The 19968-nt window shown below is 34.9% G+C and overlaps 1 protein-coding gene across 1 annotated transcript in view; it reads right to left on the reverse strand.

Moving 5' to 3' along the window:
• CDH12 (cadherin 12) overlaps positions 1 to 19968 on the reverse strand; it is a 485928-nt gene that overhangs the window by 64265 nt on the left and 401695 nt on the right. The window contains exon 6 of the mRNA XM_028849358.2: positions 10693 to 10880. Within this exon, the coding sequence (XP_028705191.1) occupies positions 10693 to 10880 (188 nt within the window). The remainder of the gene's footprint in view (positions 1 to 10692; positions 10881 to 19968) is intronic.

Here is a 19968-nt window from a genome sequence, read left to right on the forward strand (position 1 = left end):
ACCTTGAGATGGTAATTAGATTCTGTAACTTATTGGAAAATTGGGTCTTCATTCTGAAGGCGCCTGTGCATGTTAAATAATTTGTTTGCCTTTTATTATTAATCAATCTGCCTCGTGTCAGTAATTTTTCAGCAAACCTTTTGTGGCCCAAGAGGCTATGCCTCCCACACGGAAAACACCTTTGCAAAGATTATGACAGTGAGGGAAGTCTAGCATGGTAGACGCCATCTTGCTTTGAGCCTCACAGGCTTAAAATCTTTGCTCATTCCTTGGCATAGCCCAAGCTAACCATGGAATTTAGTTTATACTTTAACTTTGAACCAAGGATGATAATAGTCCCTCCCTATAACTGATCCCCTCCTTGTTCCTGGGCCAAAACCACGTTTACAAAACTAAAGAAAGGCCACAAGATTAGGATTATGACAGTGACCTTAATTCTGCTAAAACATAGGTAGTTTCTATAATCTCTTACTGCTCAGAAATCATGTGATCAGAGGTCACGAGATTTGTAACTTCCCTAATTGCCCCTACAGATAACATCACGATTACAGAATCTAAGATTGGTCTTTTGACATGTTTTTCACTCTAACCCCACCCAAATTTGTGGCATACGACTCAACTAGTCCTATGGCTCCCTGCCCAGAGATGGACTCAGCACGGGGGGACTATATTTTACACCCTTAACGATGTCATCCCCAACCAATCAGCAGCACCCATTTGCTAGTCCCTTACCTATCAAACTATCCTTGAAAAACTTTAACCTCTGGACCTTCAGTGAGACTGATCTGAGTAACAACTCTGTCTTCCACATGGCTAGCCTAGTGTCAGGTAAGCTCTTTACTGCAGTCCCATTGTCTCAGTGAATTGGTTTTGTCTGTGCAATGGGCAGGAAGAGCCCATTGGGGTATTACAGCACCACTTTCTCTGTTCTTACTTTGCTGAAATCCAGGTCACAAAAAACTAAATGAAATGTTAAATGCCAAAGGATTTTCTCATTTCAAAGGGAAATAAGCAATTTTTGGCATAAATTATAAGAGAATAGCTGCCTGGGCTCTTCCAGGGCTCCTCACGCTTCCAGATAATGTTGAGTGGAAACGGATAGCTATGGTTATAGATATTTTGAGGAATTTGAAAAAATGATAGTTGCAGCAGGCAGAATTCTAAGATGCTCCCAATATTCCTGCCCCCAATGACCTATACTCTGTGTGCAATGACTCTGCCATTGATTGTGTGAGAGGCCTGTAAATTAAATGATATCTCACTCACATAAACTTATTAAGTTTTATGGCAACATAAGTTGTGCAGATATAATTAGGGTCCCTAATCACTTGACATTGAGCTAATTAAGAGAGATTTTACTTGAAAGGTGTAACCTAACCAGGAGACCCCTTAAAAGAAAGGGGTGATGCAGATGCTTTTTGTCCTGCCTTATAAGATGTAAATTTGTCATTATAGGAGATTATATGGCAAGTGCTCAAGGGGTGCCTGTGGGAACTGAAACCTGATATTTGGCAAGAGCTAACAAAATTGTCATAAGAGCCACAAGGAAGTAGTAATTACCACAAAAACAAAACAAAACAAAACACACACACACAATGACAATACAAAACAAACATCCACGAGGACCTGGCTCCGCTAGGAACCAGTAAGGTTATAAAAGACTCCAAGACTCAGATTGGATCTTAGCCCCAATCACGCCTTGATGTCTGCCCAAAAGACCCGAGCAAAGGAAGCAGTTATACCATATTATGACTCACCGTAGCCGTGGTTTTGTCCCTCTTTACTTTTTAGTCTTCTGTATTACTTCAATTTTTATAGTAAGCCTATATTATTTTTACCAACACAGGAAAGCCATCACTTTTAGGAAAATATATCCTTGAGTGATAAGGCTCTACACGCTCAATTATCTAGTAGGTCTTAATAGGCAATGGGAAGGAATACTGTCAATGAGTGCAAATGATTTGAGGATGTAGGCTTATCAGAAACAGACTAGATTCTTTCTAAGACAAGCAGTTAGAAAACAGATTTATACCAGGCTGAACCAGGATGCACAGACACTAGGAGCAAGCTCTTATAAATAGGTTTATTACACCAGGCTGAACAATAAAGATAAGATGTTCAGAAGAGGCATCATTTTAATGAAAAAGCAGGCTTGCTAAAACTTAGTGTTATGATCAATATAGTAGTCAATTCTTGTCTGGGAAGAGATGTGGGAGAGTTTATGCATATCTCATCATCATTGACAAAAGGTTGCAACTCAATATTTTATGTAAAAGAGCTGGTACTTGATGAACACAAGTTGCCACTATATCAGGTGAGAATGTCTCTCTAACAAAGGGAAAACAATGAAATGCAGTGAGTTTTAAAATGTAGATTTTAGTTTGGACAAAATTTCAACACCATTTGTTAGAAAATTAAAAATATATAAGCTTATAAGAAAGGTAGAATTACTAGGCAAAAAGTGTTTGTAAACAAAAATATTTAAATGAAGAAACATCCATTTTATATAACTTATCTTTAAAAATATTTGTAACAAAAGTATTTATTAGAAATGCACTAAATTTTTCTGTGGACAAGTTATTACTATACTTTAGTGTTTTGCAGCACTGCAAAATTTTCGTAGTTTTAACAAATTATCTTAAGAATCTTAGTCATTATAGTAATACCTGTATTTTAGTGTTAATTTTTGGAATAAATTTAGTAACCAAGATAAACAAAAAACAAACAAAACAAAACAAAAAAGAATTGCAAGAAACTCTAGTGCTTCTAGACATAGGTTTTTAGTGATGTTTTCCCTCAAAAATTACAGAGGGTTTCATCATATATTATAAATGCTAAAATAAAATATGTGTGTCATATACTCACACAGTATAAATCATGAATATCAGGGGAGGCCTGTTTCTTTTCTAACATGTATTGTTGTACACAATAATTGGAAGTATGCTCTTTCTAAACATATACTATGACTTACAGCAAGCTGTGTGACTTTGAAAAATTATCTTCCTTCTTTGAGCTTCAGATTTCCTGTTAGTAGAATCAGTAAAACATATTTTTCTAAATACTTTGCAAAACATTCCAAACTTTACATGCTATGTGAATAAAAAGAAAAATAATGTATCAGAAATGAAAACAGTAAAGCAACAGAGGATATTTGTTCTTTTAGTTGACAACAATTTTAAACATCTTATATATTTCAGACATTTCCTTACTGATGGGAAAATAAACACAGATACGGAAAAGTGCCTCCAGGGGCTTAAAATAGAGTAGGAAGAATCAGTTGTATTTTAAATATGAGAGCCATGTAAGTATCATAGATACTTTGACAGAAATGTTGATATTTGGGGACAGAATTAAGGAGTGATCAACTTTGCCTGAGGGACTATAGGAAGCCTTTGTTGAGAGGTAAGGAAGAAAAATGTTAAAGAATGTATAAGAATTCATGAAGATACTGATACAGGACAGGGAGTTCTATGCAGAAGGAGGAGAACCACAATACCACTGGTAGACATTGCAATGAATTTGGTGTACTTGGAATGTAGCTTGTATATGTGTGTGTATGCAGCAGATAGTAATAGAAAATGCACTCTTTGATTTTTATCTTTCTATCAATGGGACTAGAAAAGGATTTAAGTAAGATGAACAGGTTTCTATCTAAACATCTAAATAGGTTTCTTTCATTCCCTCTTGAATAACAAGATTTGTTGGAGGAAAATAATGTGTGAGGCTGGGAGAATAGCCATTGCAGTGCCAAAAAGGAGTCAAGAAGAGGGTTTTATGGCAAATTCATAGGTGGAGAAAGGAAAATTTTAACCTGAGTTCTGGAAAAATCAACAACCAGCCTTTGTGCCCTATTTGGCAAGGGGACAGCAATAGGAATGGAAATGGCATTAGAAAAATCATAGGTTTTTGCTTTAAGAAACTGGAAAGGAGAAAACATGAGTAGGCAGACTTTTGTTGGGAGCAAAGAAAGAACTCAGCTTTAGGCAGTGAGTTTGAAAAGTCTATGGCATGTGCAGTTAGAACTGTCTACAAGACTACAGAAAAATCTGCAGTGGTTATGTTGATTTGGGGCTAAGTTACAGTTGATGAGACTGTTTAGGGAAACTAGGCCAGGTATTACAAAAGAAGGTGAAGACAAATATTTAGAAAAGTAGAAACATAACACTTATAGAAACAATGGTATTTACGTGTTTTTTCTTTAATTAGGTACATTAGTGTGGCTAAAAATAGCAGTATTTTAAACTTAAACCGAAGCATATATATTTGGCTATCTAAAATATTCCAAATTTTATTAGCATTTTGTTCTTAAGAGTTATTCAGAAATTAACCACATGATGGTGCTATGCTACCAAATCATATGACATGAACTAAGTCATTTGTTAAGAGCGAAAAAAGAAAAAGTTATATTGATTATTGGGTAAATATAAAGTATACATGCCCAGTGGGACCAATGGGCACCTTAGTCTATTTGTTAAAAGGCTCCTTGTGAAGAGCAATATCATTTATCTCATATGTTTTCAGGGAAAAAGAAAAATTCTGCCTTCGATTTAATGTGATCACACAGTTATGTTAATTTGAAATAAACTAATATTGCCAAGTAACATCAACATGGTAAACACTGTTTTCAATTCCAAAAAAGCTTTACTTTTTAAAAAATAAATAGGAAATCACTTCACCACTCTTCATTTTAAACAGTTTCCAAGAGAAACTTTTGTAGAAATGGTAGAGAACTGTTCGAAAAATTATACAGGATATTAGATTATTATTTTGGATAACTTTAGTATCCACTTAATTATTTTAATTATTTAAATTTTGCAATCACTTTGAAGAAAATTCAAGTGCTTCTATAACCATATTTGGATTTTGAGTTGTTGAAAACTTTTAATTCATGCAACTTATTATTCATATTTATGTATAAGAAGTATATATTTTATTCCCATTTATTTAGTAGCAAAAAAACACTAGTGACTAAACACAAATTTCATTTAGGTTTTCACTAAGAATGAAGTTGTTGAATTTAGAAACTCTTATTCTGTCATTGTAAATGTAGCTCACCTCTTAATTTCGAGACAATTTGAATTTTTTAAAAAAACTTTATTCTGATTTTATTAGTGTTTTATTGCTATAATACTTAATACCGTATAGGACAAGTTCTTTCTTTTTTTTTTTTTTTTTTTTTTTTTGTAGTTTTCTCAGAGTAGTAGGATGTGAGGGTGGAATAAAGGCAGTTTTTATTTTGTTTTGTTTTGTTTTGTTTTACCAATATCTTATGCCTTGGAGCAATTTATAAAACTTCATAATGTTCCTCTGAATTCAAAGTGTCGCAGTGAAATGGCGTTCTGTCACAGTGCTCATAAAGTGAATCAAAGTTAAGGTTAATAAAATAAATAAAAATGCCTTTCTTCAGTCTTTTCAGTTCATGTAAACCTGACCATCATTTTTGTTTCCTCAAGCCCTCCCTCTATACAGGAAATAGAGGAGAAAATAGTAAAAGAGAAGCAAATAAAAGATTTTGAAGATAAAACAATAATAACAATATGTACTTCAGATCATTAGCATTTTAATGTATTCTTAAGTGCGTTAAAAAGAGAAAAACTCTGAAAACAAAGCATATCGTGCCTCATTCCTCTATTGCAGCTCAAAATCTGTTAGCTAGAAAATTAAAATAACTGGTGTTTAAAAAAGGACTACATATTCAAATGTAGAATATATATTTGGGACTTTCTAAATGCATTTAGTATACTTAAAATGTAATTTCTGTGTGAATCTGATTTTATGTCAGAATTCTTGTATTGCAATATTGAAAGGGAAATCTTAACAAACAATTTAAGATCATTCTGGATCTGCAACACTACTGTTGATGTTTACATTCACAATTATTGTGATACACCTAATTCTTTAAGGATTACTAATGATAGTTGCCAAGATAAAGTTTTCTGAGAACTTATTGTATATATGCTTTAGTGTTATTTTACAGTCTTTACCCAAAACATTCTGTATTTTAAAAATTGTAGTTGTTTCAATTGATTTTGAATTTTTATGGACTTTATTCAATGAGATATTTTCTCATATTTTTGTCAAGTCATACTGTCATGTTTAATTGAGTGACGTATCTATGTGTTGCTATGTGTGTACAAACACAATACACAATACAATATATACAATAGATAGGTGGATAGTTTTTAAGTTTCATTACAAAAATGTCCTGAATTTTTTTTAAAGACTCAATAGATGTAGGGTACAGGTTACAATTTTCTAATAGAACACTAAGTTAGTGTAGGGGATTGCCTCTAGTGGATCCATATTTAGAGATGAAAGCAAATTACACACTGAAAGAAAATCCATGTGTTTTATTAGGCTCTGAAGTCCTGAAATGCTTGGTGTAATTTACCAGATGATGACAATATTTATACAAATATGTTTTGGCTGTTCCTTTAAAATTTATTTAGAATCTCACAATCTCTCACCATCTCTGTCACTATACCATCACATTCCACATTTCTACCAGTTTCCTGGATCACTTCTATGGTCTCTTAACTGAGCTATTGCTCTCATTATTTCCTAGTTATTATTGTCTTCAGACAACCAGAGTCACCTGGGTCTACAAGAGTAAGTTGAGGCTGGGCACGGTGGCTCATGCCTGTAATGCCAGCACTTTGGGAGGCCAAGGCGGGTGGATCTCCTGAGGTCAGGAGTTCAAGACCAGCCTGACCAACATGGTGAAACCCCGTCTCTATTAAAAATACAAAAAATTAGCCAGACGTGTTGGCAGGCACCTGTAATCCCAGCTACTCGGGGGGCTGAGACACGACAATCGCTTGAACCCAGGAGACGGAGGTTGTAGTGAGTCGAGATCCCTCCGTTGCACTCCAACCTGGGCAACAAGAACAAAACTCCGTATCAAAAAAAAAAAAAAAAAAAAAGAGTAAAGGTGATCGTACACTCAACATGGGCTCTCTATATCATGATCTGTTAATAATTCAACACCTTTGCCTGGTCTACAGGGCTCTCCCTGGCGAGCCCTTCATCTCTGGCCAAGGGCCTCTTCCTTCACTGCACTCCAGCCCCACTGGCCTTCTTGCCTAGTACACTCCCAATTCAGAGATTTTGAAATTGCTGCTCAAACTTTTAGGAACTCACATGCCCCAGATACCACATGGTCAGGTTTTTGCTCATATTCCCTTCTAATAAAGAAGCCTTTTTTTATTTTTCACCTCACTGTAAGATACTCTCCACCCTCCACATGCCTTGTACCCCTTCACCCTGCTTTAAGTCTTTCTAGCTTGAATTCATCGCTGCTGAAAGTGATTTCTAATTTGTGTATCTTCTCACATCCTCAGTTGAATGGAAACTGTTTGAGTGCGGGGAGTGTGTCTATTGAGTTCACTGCCCTATCTCCATAGTGGAGTCTGGAAAATAGTGACTGCTTCCAAAATACCTGTTGAATGTAGTGAAAGTTATGGACATTGAGATTTATTTAGATAATGAATTTCAGGCCAGTAAAATGGACAACAATGATTAATCCACCACAGGAGAAAAGAGAAGAGTGTGTGTGTGTGTGTGTGTGTGTGCTTTTTTATTTGCAGATATACTTTCAAGATTATCTACCCTATCTAAATCTATTTTAATACAAGTGTTATATAATTTTGCATATTTCAATTTTAATACAGTTAAGAAGTATAAAAATTCTAAATAAATTAAACACAATAAATACAAAAAATAAATAACATGACTCATTCTCTGTAGATCTTTCATAATGAAAAAGGCAGGTATGTTCTTATTGCTTTCATGATAGTTGAACTTATATAACTGAATGATTACTTTCAAAGATTAATGCTTTGATATAATAAGATAAAGAATTATTATTAAACCATACCTTTTTCAATTGTGTTAAAAATAAATAAGAATGACATATATTTTTCTAGATTGACACCTAGACATTGATTACTTATTGGTATAGATGGTAAATATGTGTAAATAAAAATGATGATATAAACATAAAACTGTGTGAATATAAAATATAGTTATAATAATTAAATATAAACAAGTATATAGACATAAATATATATAATGTATATCTAGAATTGAATCTTTTGTACTTTAATTTTACTTTGGAAGTATACTTAATTTTATATTTAAATATCATGACTTCTTAATTTAAAATATTTTTTATATTATTAATGATTTGTATTTGTTTCATTTGAATAGATGTTTGTAACCTATTTAAATGTGATTTCTTTGGTGGAGACTTTCTTAGGGAAAATATTAAGTGAGAAGACTTTACATTGATTTGGGATTAAAAGAAAAAGAGAAAAACAAACTAAATAATAATAAGGGAGTAAACTGGATAATAATTTGACATATTTTTCTAAGAGTACTTTGCAAATTTAGCATAAATGCTTAATGGAATATAGTGGGATCATGTGGGATCTAGAAATTAAATTAATTTCTAGACTAAGCATAATTTATGCACAATAGCAGAAATAAAAATATGATAATCTATTTGAAAAATGTGTTTCTTTTTCAGAGTATTTTCATTATCATATATATTGCTTTCTTGTTAAAATTCAGAGTTCCTGAGCAAATATGGGAGGGGCATGCTGATTAATGGATCTGAATGCAAAATATTTATTCTGGTCAAAATAATTACAATGAGCAAATGAGTATTGTGTACTGCAGTTTGGGGTGTATTCTCCACAATTCTTCGAAATAGAGTGTGTTTTGTAGAAGAGGAGGAAAAGGCTAAATTAAATGAGCTTCACTTTTCTGCCTTTACTTTGTTATTGGAAATTTCTATAATTTGCCTCATTATTATGGAAGAAAGCTGCACACTTTAAATGCCATTATAATTTTTCTTTCTCACATTAACAGACTCCTTCATGTCATCACCCAACAAAAGACAAAACTACAGACACTGAAAAGAATGATTTCTTCCTGATATTTCAACTAACTTTGCCCTCTGCAATCCTCTTTGGCTCTAGTCCATACGCCATCACTGAACAGCTTCCCAGCACAGTCTGTCTTTCTCTCTGTCTGTTTATTGGTAAATCTTTTTCCCTTTCCTCCGTATAGCCCTCTCACGTCCATTACTGGCCTTTCACATTTCTTCTACTTCTCAGGGGATTAGAGCTTACACACATCAGTATGCCTCCACTGTGATATCAAACAACATTGTGGTGAATTAGATATTTATATCTTTTTTTTTTTTTTTTTTTTTTTTGAGACGGAGTCTCGCTCTGTCACCCAGGCTGGAGTGCAGTGCAGTGGCCGGATCTCAGCTCACTGCAAGCTCCGCCTCCCGGGTTCACGCCATTCTCCTGCCTCAGCCTCCCGAGTAGCTGGGACTACAGGCGCCTGCCACCTCGCCCGGCTAAGTTTTTTTTTTTTTTTTTTTGTATTTTTAGTAGAGACGGGGTTTCACTGTGTTAGCCAGGATGGTCTCGATCTCCTGACCTCGTGATCCACCCGTCTCGGCCTCCCAAAGTGCTGGGATTACAGGCTTGAGCCACCGCGCCCGGCTAGATATTTATATCTTCAGAAGAGCCATAAAAAGGCGCAGTATCAAGGCTGGTGGGGTTAGAGTTACTTTTTGATCTTGTTTTTAAAATAATCTTTATATGTATAGTAATAAAAAATTAGGTTACAATTAAACTCCAGTAAGAATCTTTTTAAATGACATAATCAAATTATCAGGTCTAATTGTTCAACATAAAATAGATAATAGTTGAATCACAAAATAATAGCACCTGTAGAATTAAATACTCAGCATCACTAGGTCTTCTTCTTCTTCTTCTTCTTTTTTTTTTTTAGTTTAAAATACAGTTGACTCTTGAGCAACACAAGTTTGGACTGTGCAGGGCCACTTATATGTGGATTTTCCTCTGCCTCTGCCTCTGCCATCCCAGAGACAGCAATACCAGCCCCTCCTCTTCCTCCTTCTCCTCAGCAATGTGAAGATGATGAGGATGAAGACCTTTATGATGATCCACTAACACTTAACAAATGTAAATATATTTCCTTTTCCTTATGATTTTCTTAATAACATTTTCTCCTCCCTAGCTTACTTTATTGTAAGAATACAGTATATACGGCCAGGTGTGGTGGCTTAGGCCTGTAATCCCAGCACTTTGGGAGGCCGAGGCGGGTGGATCACGAGGTCAGGAGTTCGAGACCAGCCTGACCAACATGGTGAAATCTCATCTCTATTAAAAATACAAAAACTAGCCAGGTGTAGTGGTGCATATCTGTAATCCCAGCTACTCAGGAGTCTGAGGCAGGAGAATCCCTTGAAACCAGGATGCGGAGGTTACAGTGAGCCAACATCGTACCACTGCACTCCAGCCTGGGTGGCAAGATTGCCACTCCATCTCAAAAAAAAAAAAAAAAAAAAAAAGAATACAGTATACAGTATATACTATGTATAACATACAAAATATGTGTCAAATGTTTATGTGATTGGTAAAGCTTCTGGTCAAGAGTAAGCTATTAGAACTGAAATTTTGGAGGATCCAAAAGATACATGCAGATTTTTGACTGCATGGAGTATTAGTACCCCTAACTCCCACATTGTTCAAGGGTCAACTCTATTGCTAATTGAAGGAAAATTAAAATTACTTGTCATTTTCAACATTTATTTTTTATCTTCTTTAATTATTATTTAGTAGTCAACTGTCCAAACATTTGTCTATATACCTTTTTCAATTTGATGACTCCCTCTTGTGTATCCTCATCTGTGACGATGTCAAACAAATTTCCCCCATCTCCTGGAACGATATTGTATTCAATTTCTGCATTTTGTCCAAAATCAGGATCCACAGCTCTTATTCTTCCAATAGCTGAGCCAATAGGGGAAGACTCAGGAACTTTCAGGTGGAAGATGCCTGATAAGACATATAAAATTCAAATTGACAGTCGGGTTAGTAAGAGATATAGTAAGATTATAAGGCTTGAAAAATAGAGTCTACTGAAAGTAAATCACATTTAGAACATTATAGTGCAAAATGAAAAGGCATTTTGCTGTCACGTTTAGGATTATGATTAGGAGTAATAACTTCACTTTTCTCTTCAATATGAGCTGCTCTAGAATTTTAATTGGGCATTATAAATAGTAGAGAATGCTAAAGTAAAATTATTAGCAGGACTTGTTTTACACACTTATTGACATAAAAGTGTACCACATGTCAAATGGGAGGGTGGGACTATTCATGAAATTAATTAGTACTAATACTACAGACTGCAAGACGTAGGTGAAAAGTTATAGAAGATAGATAGATAGATACATACATAGAGAAAGTTGAGGTTATATTTCCTGAAACTAATGACGTCAATAAGTATACATTGAGAAAGTTGAGGTTGTATTTCCTAAAACTAATGACGTCAATAAGTATATATCATTAAACTAAAAATAACCTGTAAAATGATAATCTGTATAGTTAACCAAAATTCTAGTAGATGATAGATTGAAATATAGTATATTATAGACTAAAATTCAGCTTCTATTTAGTAAATTTTAACTTGTCACCCTTCTATATACTTTTACTGATATTTTAAGTCATAAAGTTCTATCTCCCAAAGCTTTTTAATAGCATTAAGAAAGAAAAAAAAGTAAAATGCTTACTTTTACCACCAGGTGGAGCATTCATATTGTAATGAAATTTATACTGAATCAGCAAAACATAGATAAAACATGTCAGAATCATGGAAAATTGTAATACTCTCAAAAAAAAAATAGACATGATTTTAAGGTTTTGTAGAATTTTTAAAAGTCTGACACACAAGAAAGATAAAAAGTATGCTCTTTTACTGATATTTCATTAAAGCAAATATTAATGAGTTTAACAACAGTCTGTTCAAATTAAAATAAGGAAAGGAAGTGAGAGAAAATAAAAATGAAAAAACAAAACTAAACACAAAAATCTAAAATTTCCATTTGATATTGGAGTTCCACTTTCAATTTCTCTTACTGGATTTAGAATGGCTCTTTCCCATGGGCAAATCAACTGTGGTGATTCATTCATTTTAGAATTTTAGTTACATTTATGGAAAATAAATTAAGAAGATACTAAAAATGTCTGTTGCATAGAAGTTAATTAAAAAATCATATTACAATATTACAGTTATTTTCTCCAGGAAAGTGTGAGAAAAAAATCACATCTTGTAGAGTTTCTGCCAGATATTTTATTTTTGATTTCCAATTATTTTTGAGGTCCTATGGTTCTTTCACAATCAGTTTCAAAACTTGCAACATTTAAATCTCCCATCTTCCCTCCTTCCCCCAGAAAATGGTATCTAGCATGTGTCTTGCATATGCAGACCAGCCATATTTAAGTCCAGCATATTATGTCCATGGAATGTATATGTGATTTGATCTCAAGATAGCTAAATACTCAACTAAAATTTGTTTATTTTACATACAAGACAAAATGATACTTTACAGTGGTCCATAAGAATTATATTTAAATAATCAGCTTAGTTAATTCATAGTATATCTACCTTCAAAGAGGATATGAGGGCTCTTTCTAAAAAATGCACTTAAAAGTTTAAATAGATAAAAAAAATATATATAGACCTAACAACGACAACAACAACAACAACAACAACAAACTCCCTCCAAGTCACAATGCTAAAGTGTTACATAGATATTATGAAGAAATCTCAGTTAAGAAAAGTCATATTATTTGATCGAAGTAGTAACTTCTCATAGTCTAGGATTATTGTTTTATTTTTATTTCCTAAGCACTTAACATGGTAGCTGTCATTTAGGGATGCTTAATGTTTGCTGAACTTAAAGCAGTGATTGAACTTGAGGCAATCAAATCAAAGAAGAAAAACAAAAGAATGGGTTACATGGCATTCCTATTTTCTACCAGAAGGATAAAGCCAGATGTTCAAGAAGAATCTATCCGATTTCAAATAGACTTAATTACATGGCTTTTGGAACTACTTTCTTAGGGCATAAGTTTTCTTAATAGATAAATTAAAACCTGATCCTAGTGAGGCACTCCTGAGATAATAGGAAATATGAGGGTCCCTGAACTTCTGTATAATGAGGCAAGAAAGCATGTGACAAAGTTTTTACAGTTGTACTAAACTTAAGGACAAATTCCCCAGAAAAAGGACAAGGCACAGAACATGTGAGTAATTTTTCATTTTCTTTTTTTTTCCTTCTTAAATGCCCGTTAAATGAAAATACAACTTATCAGAAACTGTGTTTGTATCTTTTGCGTCTCGTTGTGTGATTGTGATGAAGAATCTGAAGGAACATCAAAAGCTTTGAACTTACAGTATGATTGGTCATAGCCCAAACTCATGGTTCATAAATGAGTGTTAGAAAAAGTCTAAATTTTTTTTTCTAATAAAAGAGAGAAATGGAGGTCTATGTTGAACAGTGTACTAGAAATCCTTCTTGATCAGGACTTTTAGTTGGAAACTTAGGGCTAAACATCATCAAGGAAATAGCTGAACAAGTGTTCAGAGAGACAGGGAGCCGTCGAGTATAGTGGATTTCAAACTTCAAATGTGGCCAGCAGTAGGGGTGGTAAAGGTGAAACAGCGAGAGTCATAAGGAGAGGAGTAGTACGGGAATGTTAGGAACTCATGGGCATCTCACTTTACAGAGCAATGGATTTTCTACTCTTTACATAGCAGACATACATTTTAGTAAGGTGGAAGTCACGTTCATTAAGACAAGTGTTTCTTAATAAAATATTACAGCTGGTAATAAAGTCTGCAGAATATGGATCAAGTCAGAGAAACTATGCATTTGTCATGTCGGATTGTGTAGGTTCTGTCGGTTTATTTCCAATGACTTGACATTTTATCATTTCTAGAATCTCAACAGCAATAAAACTGAGGTCATTCAGATTAATTCAAAACTGTGAAGTAATCTTCAGCTGTGCCAAAGTTGGATTGTTCATGATGTACTGTGTAATTACACCGCCATCGTCTTTTAGGCGTCCTACTTTTGATGCATATGAAACATCTTAATGGCACTACCTGTACCACAAGAATTGAGAAATGAAACAGGTGACAAGAGATTGTCCACAGTCAATAAAAATATGTATTTACCTATTCATCAAATATACATATTATGCTTAACCAAAATCACCATTTTCCCATGGAGAAGGAGGAAACGGCATGCAGTGAACTAAGTATATTGATCAAATTCTTAAATATAATATTCCCTGTTAGTTCCAAGAGTAGAAAAAAAATCAGGTAGTTATAAGCTACATAAGTATCCTCTCAGTAACTATGTCATTTGAAAAGATACTGATTAGGACATAAACTGTGGGTTGGGGGGTAGAGGACATGCATTGCTACTTAAAAAAAAGGATGTGAAATACATTTACCTTCCTTTTTTGTTTACTGCAGGAAATTTCCAGATACTGATGAAAACACCAAAATAAATATATTTACTTGACAAAATATAAATGAAGATCTTTACTTAAAAATAAAGATTATAGGACCTGAACAAATATATTAAGTGAATGCATGACTTTAAAAATACCACAGCATTCAATAATACCAGTAGCAAGTTAAAAAGAAGATAAAATACAAACTGACTTTTGAAATACATTTTATTTTATCTTTATGTAACAATAATTCTAAAGTTACTAAAAAAAAGAAGTCGATGTTCAGCTGCAAAAGAGTTACCTAAATACAAGTAGCTAATGCAAATATAATTCATATTTAATAATACAAGAATACTAGAAATATTGGAGGGCTTAAGAACAAATTATTTCAAATTGATGAAAATGTTAAACATTTTTAAAAACTCAAAAACATACATTTGAGACCAACTAAATAGACTATGATTTGAAATATTACATTTCAATTTAAACTTCAAAAAATTATATATAGCACTGAACTATTGATTCAGTAATTGAATTCAACCATTAGATTGTTCAAATGATCCTGCATACTTTTTGTGTGAGAGTGATTTACCTTCTAATGGCTTAGAAATAAAATTGTGTTGTATCAGTATTTTATTTTTTTAATGACTTAAATATATATCACACAGAATTATTTCACCTTACTTAAACAACACGAAAAGGAAATACAAGTAAACAACATATTGTGTGAGTAAAAAGGAACTTTATAGAAATTGTGCACCTGTAGCTCTGTGACCTTGAGGAAAATATTTTAAATATCCCTGTTTTGCTGATCTTTTAAAATATCTCTCTTTTCCTGATCTGTAAAATTAGTATAACAATATCTACCTTACAGATTTGTTTTTGAAAGTCACTTATACAAAAGTGTATGAAACTCATACAGTATTATCTATTATTACTAGTTAACTTTATAATAATATTTGTATAGTCTATACGTCTTATAATTTTTCCTATCAGAATGGCAATAGCCAACAGGAAACTGTCTATAGAGGTGTGGAGATGAAAGAAAGATCTTAAAACAGTTCTAAAAAGTCATTTTAATTTTAATTGAAATATTTTCCCATATCTTGAAAATTGGAGGATTCAGGACGAAAAAAATGTTTTGGTGGTGGAAGAACATTTTATGCCCTCTATTTCCTTACAAGCCTGAGGCTATATTTTCAATAAGCCCAAATTAAAGTAATAGAAATATTGTTCACTAGGAAGAACTATCCTGATAACAAAGCTGGATTCAAGCTGGATTTTAGTCAAGCATACTAAACATACGGCGAATGGAATCTCTCAGTAATAACAGAAACATCCACTGCTGCTCATTCCCAGGATGAGGCTAGGATGGACTTTTTTTTTTTTTGAGACGGAGTTTCGCTCTGTCTCCCAGGCTGCAGTGCAGTGGCGAGATCTCGGCTCACTGCAAGCTCCGCCTCCCGGGTTCACGCCATTTTCTTGCCTCAGCCTCCGGAATAACTGGGACTACAGGCGCCCGCCACCAGGCCCGGCTAATTTTTTTGTGTTGTTAGTAGAGACGGGGTTTCACCATGTTAGCCAGGATGGTCTGGATCTCCTGACCTCATGATTAGTACGTCTCAGCCTTCCAAAGTGCTGGGATTACAGGCGTGAGCCACCGCGCCCGGCCAGGTGGACATAGTTTTTTATGTGTCAACTATTTGGCCCTAGAGGTTCACTTGATTGGTTAAATTACTTCACCTTTAAGATGTTATAATTGCCCATTCTAGATTTTAACTAACGATATACATGAATAAGAATTGCCATGCACACAATATCCATCATATTAATGAATCAAGATTTATAAATTATCTGTAACAATAGCAATATTTCTTGTCTCCGAACAATGAGAAATTTATTCCTGTAAACTTTTTCTAGTTCTGAGCAGCTAAATGCAATAAAAAAATTTAAGGCTGGATATTAAATTGTCTTTCAAAAATTATCTTTGCATAGTAGATTAATTGCTGAATTTTCCTGTATCTCAGATGATTGATATTTGACTCAACTACAATTTTTAGTGGTCTCCTTCATGGAATGACAAAGAAAAACACAAACAAAAAGACAAGTGTTCTTCTTGATGGCATTTATGGTCTAGTGGGAGAGAAGTCAATTAAACAATCACACAAACAAAGTAAAATTTTAGAGAAACACCATTGCCCTAAAGGAAAGTTACACAATTCTATTCAATGTTTAAATTGAGAATCTGAGCTGAGACAACATAACGCTGGGGTCTATGAGATCAGCTAATAGAAAACATTCCAAAGAGAAGTAACCATATGACAAAGGTGATATGATCATAGTTTCCAGTCTTACCAGTTTGTTTGTTCAATAACTCCCACTAGGACCTATCATCTCTAATGTCAGAACCACCTCTAGTAAATTAACCTACAGCCTATATAGCTTGGCCATGTCCTTTTGTTGCTGCAATTTGGCAAACCCTAACTCTTGATGATGATAATTATCTTCCTTCTGAAGGAGGAGGGATGGTTCACTGAGGAAAGCCATAGAGAAGCAGTTAGATATTACTATAAATTATGATCATTAACTTTGAATGCCCTTCAAAATTGCTTAAAAAGCACACAGATTTGCAAAGGTAACTGACTACCGTTCTCTGTGACTTCTATTTTGAACTGCTCTACTGTCCTCAAATATCTGCTTAATTACTCACTTACTACTTCCTTTCTCAGGTGGTGGCCTTGCCTTGTAGTTCACAGAAAAAAAAAACAAAACGATGTTGCATAGGAGATTGCTCAGCTTCCCCAACCTTCAAAGGATCCCACATCAGTGTGACTCATAGTTTGAACAATCATAACATGTAAGATATAGTACAAACTTTTTTTAATTTATCTCTCGCTGTTCCTTTAGACTTTCTTCTGTGGGAGTATGCTTTGTCTTGGAAGAAAACAATGGTGAGTAAATGATGTTTCTTCTCACTATTAAATAATAGTCCTATGTTCACTTTAATTTTAAAAACCTAGATTTGGAAGTTAGACATTTCCACTAAATGACATTAACTAATGCATCAATCCATATGCAAAATGAAGACTTCTCCCGTTGGCCACCCCACCCACCTCCAAGCCAATTAGAGCCAGCAGCAGATAGGACATTGGGTTGGGATCTGGATGGATTAGCAGGCTTTCTCTGTCCAAATTTTTAAATTTTTCTTCATCATCTCCTTTCCTGGGGTGTTTTTCACCTTATCATTGGAGGCAGGAAAGCTAGGAGACTGGACTGTTCTTACTTGATGATGTGGTTTTTGCTTCTCTGGAGCTGCACAGTGCACTTGGGGGCAGCTCTTGGAAGTTTCTCTTGCAGCAGGCTCCCACACCAATGGCATTGCCTCTCCTTTGATGGACTATGACCTCAGCCTCCAGATTTCTGGCGACCCGCTCCACATGCAGATTCTCACTTCAAGGAGAATCTCTTTGTCAGGACTTAGCATAATGCTGGGTTGGTTTTCCCTTCTGCTTACTCATTTCTTGCCATTCCTTTTGTTGTCATACAATTACTTTCCCAAACACAGCCTTGTTCTCTTTTCCTTTCTCTGCTGTTTTCAGGACATTTTAACTGTCCTCAGCACAAGACAGGTATCAGTCCAGGAATTTCCCTCATTTTCTGGGAAAATATGTTAGAGTTTATTATTGATCTTAGCTGAATGGAAGGCCCTATTCATCAAACTTGAGAGGAGTAGGAAGGGCAATCCCACCACTCACTTTTAGTAGATAGAGACTAAACATGGCTTTCTCCAAAGAAATCCTCTGCACATAATTTTCCCTCTACTTCACACTCTACAAAACATGCTTTAAAAGACTAACAAAATATTGCCTGGGTGCAGTGGCTCAAGTCTCTAATCTCAGCACTTTGGGAACCCAAGACGGGCCAATCACTTGAGGTCAGGAGTTCGAGACCAGCCTGGTCAACATGGTGAAAGTCTATCTCTACTAAAAATACAAAAATTAGCCGGGTATGGTAGTGTGTGCCTGTAATCCCAGTTACTTGGGAGCTGAGGCAGGATAATCACTTGAGCCAGGGAGGCAGATGTTGCAGTGAGGTGAGATCGTGCCACTGCGCACCAGCCCGGGGGACAGAGTGAGACTTTATCTCAAAACACACACACACACAACAAAACAAACAACCAAAAAACCCCCCAAAAAACAAACAAACAAAAAGACTAACAAAATACCTTACTATGACCGAAAGCTACAAGATTCTTAAAAGCATCTGATATTTCCATTGTAAATTCTGATCTGAGACCATACTCTGCTGCATAGTATCTATTATGTGTTAGCTTTATAGTTCATACTTCAATATTAACCTCTTGTTATAGCTGTAAGCATTCTTTCAGTTGAAGTGTCCTTCATCTCCACTTTTTCTTCTTAAGCTCCAGCAATTTGTACACATTGTACTATTTTTAGAGAATCAGTTTTCTCTGCACTCAGTACTTTCTTCTCAATGGAGATATTCCCGATGAGACACAAACAGCTCATAGTTGAGCATCTTAACAAAAATTTCGCCTTGTCCCAAATCTGATTCTAGTTACCCCCATCATTTTCTTTTCCCTTTCCAACAGAACTTTTCCAAGAGAATCACTGTTACCCATTCCTTCTTAACCACTCCACAAGCAGCCTTACCCGGCTGACTGAACCTATCATTGCGTAGCAAAGTTTCCCCTGAGATGTAGTGACTTCCTTGCCACTAAAATCCAGTGGCAATTTCTTAGCTGTGTTCAACACTCTTGGCTATTCCCTGTTTTCTGAAGCACATCTCTTCTGCGACTCTACAGTTGTGGTTTTCTAGCACTCTACTATCATAGTTTCCTCCCACCTTGCAGCTCTCTCCTTGCCAGATTCCTTTGTGGGAATTCTCAGAAAAGATCTGGATAAGTGATTCTCAAACTTACTGCATTTCGGTATCATCTGGAAAGTTAAACAATTTTTTAAATGCTCTAGCTCAGGGACCATCCAAAGAGATTCTGTTTAGTTTTTCTAAGTTTAGAGCTGGATTTATTAAATTCCCTCCTGTTCTACTTTACAAACGTGGTCAAGAATCAATTTTGCCAGCTATGTTTATTCAGTCTTTCCTTTTCCTAGGTCACTTCCTCTCTCCCTTTTGCTTCATTTACTATCATTATGCTAAACATTCTTTTTATTTTAACTCCAACCTATATTCAGCTTTTGAGTTTTCATACTATACTTGGCAAAATATCATCTTATTCCAAAACATTACTTGGATATCTCCAAGGTGTCTCAGTTTTGACATATTCAAACATGAGATCATAGACTTGCCATGCCTAGATGAAGATTCTCCTACTAGTCACTCTCTCAGCAAGTAGTATTTCTACCTCTCCAGTTCCATGAACTAGAATCTGCTTCCTTGTAGCAAATCCACTGCTATTGTTGATTATTTTACCTCCGAAAATCACTCAAATCTGTCTACACGCTACCATTTTTCACGATGGCCCTGGTCACCACCATCACAGACTACACAACTCACACTTCTTTTCTGTTACTGCCGATGCCTGCTAATTGGTCTTCCCAAATTATTCTCCTCCCCTGGCCTGAGATGTCTTTTCCAT

The sequence above is a fragment of the Macaca mulatta genome, chromosome 6 (assembly GCF_049350105.2).
Source record: "Macaca mulatta isolate MMU2019108-1 chromosome 6, T2T-MMU8v2.0, whole genome shotgun sequence".
NCBI lineage: Eukaryota > Metazoa > Chordata > Mammalia > Primates > Cercopithecidae > Macaca > Macaca mulatta.